Here is a 6888-nt window from a genome sequence, read left to right as displayed (position 1 = left end):
ATGGGAAAACCTCCAAAAGGCATCCTCACAGATCGGTGTAAAGCTATAGGAAAGGCAGTCCAGGTTGCATTTCCTGAGGTGCCTCACAGGTTATGTATTTGGCACATAATGCAAAATGCAAGCAGAAACTTGGGCAAGTTAGCACAATGGAAAGAAATAGATGTTGCTTTCCTAACAGTCGTGCACGACTCATTGAACGTAGAAGAATTTGAGGAAGCATGGGCAACAATGGTTACAACATACAATTTACACAGTAAAGATTGGATAAATGACACGTACCTTAATAGACGCAGTTGGGTGCCTGGCTATTGGCGAAACTTATTTTGGGCCGGAATGTCATTAACACAACGAAGTGAAGGAATGAATCGTTTTTTCAAAACGTATGTGTCATTAAACACTGGGTTGATACAGTTCATGCTTCAATTCGAGACAACTCTTAGGGGGAAAGTAGAAGAGGAGAAGAAGTTATATCTTGATCCGGCAACTAAACCGTATACTTATGACAATACCCTTATTGCGGAGGTAGTATTCTGCAAGGCATACACCAATACAAAGTTGAAAGAGGTGAGGGACGAGATAATAGGTTTGGCGCACACGAATCTTCTAAGTACAGGCCAAGACGGCACAAAATTCTTATATGATGCAGAGGAGAAGATTGCAAGGCCTGTGAATAAAGCAAAGAGGAGGACTTTCCAGGTTACAGTAGACAAAGAAAAAGGTGAGTTTACTTGCTCATGTAGGCTTTTTGAGTTTCGGGGAATTTTATGCAGACACATCATCGGGGCAATAAACAATCAGGATGTCAAAAATATACCTGACAAGTACATTTTGAGTAGATGGAGGAAGGACGTGGTTAGGGACTACGAGGGTATCAAGGTTTCGTATTACGACCCAAATGATTCAAGCCGGTTTAAAAACAGTAGGGAGGTGGAAAAACGGAACAGTTACATTTCTACGTTGGCACTACACAACAGTGAGACACTCTCCATATTTATGGAAGCAACTGAAAAAATACGTGTGAGTCTTGAAGATTCAATTGGTATTAGCAGGACTGCTGGAGATAATTTTATGGAATGGTGAGACCCTTCGAGTAAGAGATTTTTCGGTCGGCGTAGGTTGAGGCCAAAGGAAAACAATAAAAGACACCTTCAACGTTCTGTAGTGCCTGTTGAAGGGGCCACTAAGGATCCGGTAGACAAAAGAAACACGGGCAGGGCTCTAGGAAAAGAATAAAGCACGCATCTGAACCTAAGAAGAAAAGAAAGAAAACGGTTGTCGTTGTAGACACAGACGAGGACGAGGTATGACCTTTGTTTTCCAATTAGCTTGTTTTCTCGTAATATGTGAAGTTGCATCAAAATATATCATTCTTACTTTGTCCGTGTCATTTCTGTAAAGGTCGAATCTATATGTGAATTTATAAAGTTGGGCTAATTATGGTAGAGTACATGTAGAATCTATGTAAGTAGGGTAGTTTTATTCAAAAATATGGTGAGGTTATAGTGGTGTTTTATTTTATTTAATTATTTGTATGGGGTTTATAATTATGGTGGTATTCCAGAACCAATTATTGTTCTTTTTTCTGTCAAAGGAGAATCATGAAGCTTTGGCAAATGAACTACAAGCACCCGTTGATGCTGGTGGGAGTATTGGTGGAACCGCTTCTTACTATGGTAGAACATCTGACTATTTTGGTGGAAATTTTAGTCATCCAGGATACATTCCTAGCTATGTTGTACCCAACAATGGTTACGGTCCATATTTATATCGGAACCAGCATCCAATGGGAAGAGGTGATCCCAATTTCAGCTTCAGGAATCCGCAACAGTTTTCGCAGTCACACATGTCGCAAGGATCAAACCAGCATTCAGCTATACGTCCAGGGTTTAATATTCACAATGCTTGAATGCAAAAAAGGGGATCTATTAGATTACAAAAGCTATCCTGTTTTACAAATCTACAAATATTGTTGTTGTCAGTTTTATGGTTTTAATCTTCAAAGTACTTAATATTTTGATATACTTCCCGAGTGTGTTTCGGTCTTTCAGATGCTATGTTGGAGGATATAGACCTCCGTAGAGGGGCTTCCCGAGGATTTGAACTTTTAATATATCTTTCCAAGCTTGCATCTGAAAAAAGGACTAATGTTTTAACTTAAACATCTAATTAAAGGATCATTTTAGGTATTTAAATATCTTAACACTAAATACACTTCAATACATAGTTCAAAGAAAAACTTTTGTGATGCATAAGGTTCTAATCTATCTCTGCGTGCACCTATGTTCATAAAAACTAGTACTTCCGTACATAATTCAGATAAAGCCTAAACTAACTAATTTGATTTAGAATCATAGACTATAATTTTTTGGGAAAAGAAAGTATAAATAGTTCATGATTTGTTGGGGGGGGGGGGAGGAGGAATATAAATAGCGTGATGCTAAAAGGGCGATTGTATATGAAATTAAAAGACATTGGAACGATTTCTCATCAATTGACAAGGTTATATTATCTCATAAATTGAAACTATTAGCCCAACTCTAAGTGCCTCACAAAGCAAAATGATTGTTACCCTTTATCATAAGAACTAGTACTTCCGTACATAATTTAGATAAAGCCTAAACTAACTAATTTGATTTAGAATCATAGATTATAATTTTTTGGGAAAAAAGTATAAATAGTTCATGATTTGTTTGGGGGGGGGGGGGGTTTGAATATAAATAGCATGATGCCAAGAGAGCGATTGAATATGAAATTGAAAGACATTGGAACGATTTCTCATCAACTGACAAGGTTATATTATCTCATAAATTGAAACTATTAGCCCACTCTAAGTGCCTCACAAAGCACGATTGTGTATGAAATTGAAAGACATTGGAACGATTTCTCATCAACTGACAAGGTTATATTATCTCATAAATTGAAACTATTAAATAGTTGCCCAACTCTAAGTGCCTCACAAAGCAAAATGAAAAATAACTAGATCGAATAAGAGAACATATTACATGTCAATTCATTTTAAATATATGTCCCTGCGGCAAACAACCCCTCCACGACCAAGATTGAGGAAGACAAATTTGATCACCATAGTCGACACCGTCGTTGTAGATATTTCTACTCAATTTCCCAGCCCACCAACAACGAGCACTAATTCCCGCCTCATCTATGGTTTCATGGATAACGTCACACCGAGCTCTAGGTCGAATAATCGCCATCTGACTCCAGTCCACCGGGCCTCTGTTGAAGTGAATTTTCTCCCTCACATAACACATATATTTCTTATTAATCATCCCAATTTGAATGAGATCATATATTCCGTTCGCCTTCGGAATAATTCCATCCTCAAAAATTTCGCCTAAAGTTCTAGATTGGGAATGAGGTAAAACGAAAGGTGCCATGTTTAATGTATTTCAAAGTTGGAGAAGAATAGTTTTATTTTTCTGGGATGGAAGAAAATGAGTTTCTCATATTAGGGATGAGATAAATAGATCATGGTAATCTATATATAGTGTAACTTCAGTAACCCTAACTGTTTTAACAAAATACACAATTTTAATCCTTAGGGGAAGATAGACGGAATTAATTTAATAACGGAATTAATTTAATCTGGTCGTTCCATATTCTAAAATTTTAATACAGTCAAATATAAAATTGGAATTTTTAATTGGAATTTTAAACAACTATTAAGTCACCTCGTCATTGAAACCATAACGCAATTATTGTAGACGAGATTATGTCGTTAATAAGGGAAAATTTAGAAAACAACGGATATTCTTGTTGTTAATATGATACTATAAAATGAATTGTCATACTTAAATATTACCTATTATGAACATTATTATTAATATAACATTGTACAAACTATTTTGATACTTAAATATTAATCTACATTATCTATTTTGAACGTCGATTTAAAGTCTCGCTATGGAATTTTAATCGTCAATATTACAATGACGTAAATATGATACTATATAAACAATTTAGATACTTAACTGATTGTTACCTTTATCCATTTTGAAAGTTGAATAAATTCATTGGAATTTTAAACAACTATTAAGTCACCTCGTCATTGAAACCATAACGTAATTATTGTAGACGAGATTACGTCGTTAATAAAGGCAAATTTAGAAAACAACGAATATTCTTGTTGTTAATGTGATACTATAAAATGAATTTTCATACTTAAATATTACCTATTATGAACATTATTATTAATATAATACTGTAAAAACTATTTTGATACTTAAATATTAATCTAGATTATATATTTTGAACGTATATTTCATAGGTACTCTGCCAATAGTTATGTCCCAATTATCTATATATTAATTGAGGTGTATTTTAATAATAAATTTTGATATTACTTCTATACTTCCCCAGTCTCTTTGTATTCACTATTTATAAAAATAGATAATGATCCTTAAAAACATAATTTGAAGATAATGGTGACTGTCACGTAAATGTTCCATAAGAAACTAATTTCTGTTGCATATATATTTTTAATATTACGTTCAATCGTTCCTTGGACAATATATAAAATATAGTATTTTGACTACGGTCATTGAGTACAAATTAGCAACAAGTGCATGATTTGATTGATTTCGAAAAACGTTATCATCATCAATCAAAACATTTTTGCGTACACCCGTGTTTAAATCAGTTGATAACTTTAAATAAGTATAATACAGAATCATATTTATTTTCAGAAGAGCATTATCCAAATTTAATCAAAATGATCCTTTAAACAATAATGTCATTGATCATTCTAACAGTCAGTCGGGTAGTTTTCCAATACATATAGCCGTTGTAGATATTTTCTATACAACGTATTCAAGTGTACAAGGGTTATACCATATACGAATCAAAACCAAACTTTCACTTGAATCTTCCCTCATATATCAATTGTATTTCGAGGAAATAGAAAGTAAAGATAATAATATTGTAGATGACGTTGATGCCATCGATGAAGCATACTATCCAAATCACCACGACTTCGGTCAATAGGATATTATCTTTGAAGAACTCATATATCCAAAGGTGACAGGGATATTTGATCTCCTCAAAATTCAGAATTTGAGTAGGGATTGGAAAGAGAGGGTAGGTAACAGAATCAACAAGAAAGAGAACATCGATTGGAGCCAATTCGAAAGATATTGTTGTAAGTCGTTGTTATCTTGTAGAATACATCATCACTCTCCGGATGCCATGAAGGAATGCGAGAAATGTGCATGGACAGTACGTTGGAGGGGGCGAGCCTTTTACCGAGGCATTAAATATCTGGTAAATACTCACGGTGGCATGTTAAAAAAACGCCGTGGATAATTCATGGATATACCTCGATGACTTTAGTTGGAAAACATCAATGAACTGATGCTGGTGGATATTTCCTTAATACGCTTGTTGCTTTCATGTGTTTTCTTTAGTTTAGTAAATTTTTTGATGCATTTTTGCATATGAAGACAATTGTTTAACTTATTTTGATTCATTTTGTTTTGGTCCTATCTTTGATTGATATCCTTTAAAAGTATTTCATTATTTATATTCTTATTTGTTATTCTTTATGTTCTTTACAACACTTGTAAACTTGGAATAATTTTTTTAAATGCAAGTACATTAATTTTTCCTCTATACCAATCCCTTTCTTTTACATGCAGTCCCCCTTATGTAATGCATAGTTCATTGTTTCAATTATATAGAAAAGTGTATAATTAATTATAAAACGATCCTTATAAAAGGTAAAATATCCTGTACAATGACAATTGCAGTACATTTCATAAGCCAATATTTTATGGGATCATTGTAATTATATAGAAATAAACACAATGGATGTGTTCTTTTCAACGCTCGCAAATCGATACTTTATAGGGACTATCATAATATTTATTGCCCCCATTTTAAAACAAACATTTTCGAAATTTAAGTCAATGGTTTTATAAATATACTCTTCGTATTTATTTTTATGAGTACACAAGAAGTATAATACAAATGTATAACGATACCATAAAATATATACCGATCTTTGAAGATAAATTTCTCTTAACTAATATTATACATGATCAATCTATTTTTAAAGAAATCAAACGTATAACATTTTTATATTAGATTAAATTAATATCCTTTTAAAAAAACGAAGCGCTGATACTCTTGTCACAATGGTTACTAGCCTTTTCGTATGTTTAACCCTTCATTGATCATTAATTTGAATTTAAATAATGCACCGGTCCATATTATTCAACCGTTGAAAAGTGCATTGAATAATGGACTTCTTTGAATGATACACGCCTGTTCACTTTCTGTATACATCCATGCATCTATGTCAATTATAAATACCTATAAGCATTCTGTTCCTATATACCATCAAAATCAAAAGAAAAATCCTAAAAAAATAAATCCAATTGCGATGGTTATTGAATAAGTTGTTGAGGCTGCTATTGTACCCGATGCCAATGATGAAGCTTACTACCCCAACCATGAAGAATTTAGTCAATGGGAGTCGATATTCAAAGTACACATCTTCCCAAAGATCAAGGATATTTTCACTCTCCTCGCATGTATACCAATGAACAAAAAATTCTGCATGGAGGACGGTAAAAAGATAAATAACAATAAACGCGTGGATTGGAGCGAACTTGAAACATTCTGCTGTAGAAATCAACCCCTATGTGGTACGCGCCACAACACTCTTGATGAGATGATGGGCTGTGGAAGTTGCAATTATTCTGTACCAGCAAGGTTCAAAGCCATGCTTAATGGGATTTATTTCTTGATGAGAACCAACTGGGGAATGAAGAAAGCTGTGATTTACGATTCATGGGTTGAGAAACGTTAATTTACAAATAACGGAAACTAGTTCAACGATGGTCAAGCTTGCTACCTAAGCATGATATGTTT

General features: G+C 33.7%; 1 protein-coding gene across 1 annotated transcript; it reads left to right on the top strand.

The window, feature by feature from the left end:
• LOC110784663 (protein FAR1-RELATED SEQUENCE 6-like) lies at nt 1-1080 on the top strand. Its single transcript, XM_021989120.2, has one exon. The coding sequence runs from the start codon at nt 1-3 to the stop codon at nt 1078-1080; it is 1080 nt and encodes a 359-aa protein (XP_021844812.2).
• The last annotated feature ends 5808 nt before the right edge of the window (nt 1081-6888 follow it).

This window comes from Spinacia oleracea, chromosome 4 (genome assembly GCF_020520425.1).
Source record: "Spinacia oleracea cultivar Varoflay chromosome 4, BTI_SOV_V1, whole genome shotgun sequence".
NCBI classification, from domain to species: domain Eukaryota; kingdom Viridiplantae; phylum Streptophyta; class Magnoliopsida; order Caryophyllales; family Amaranthaceae; genus Spinacia; species Spinacia oleracea.
The sequence above is the reverse complement of the archived record's forward strand: the minus strand, read 5'-3'. Positions and strand labels throughout refer to the sequence as shown.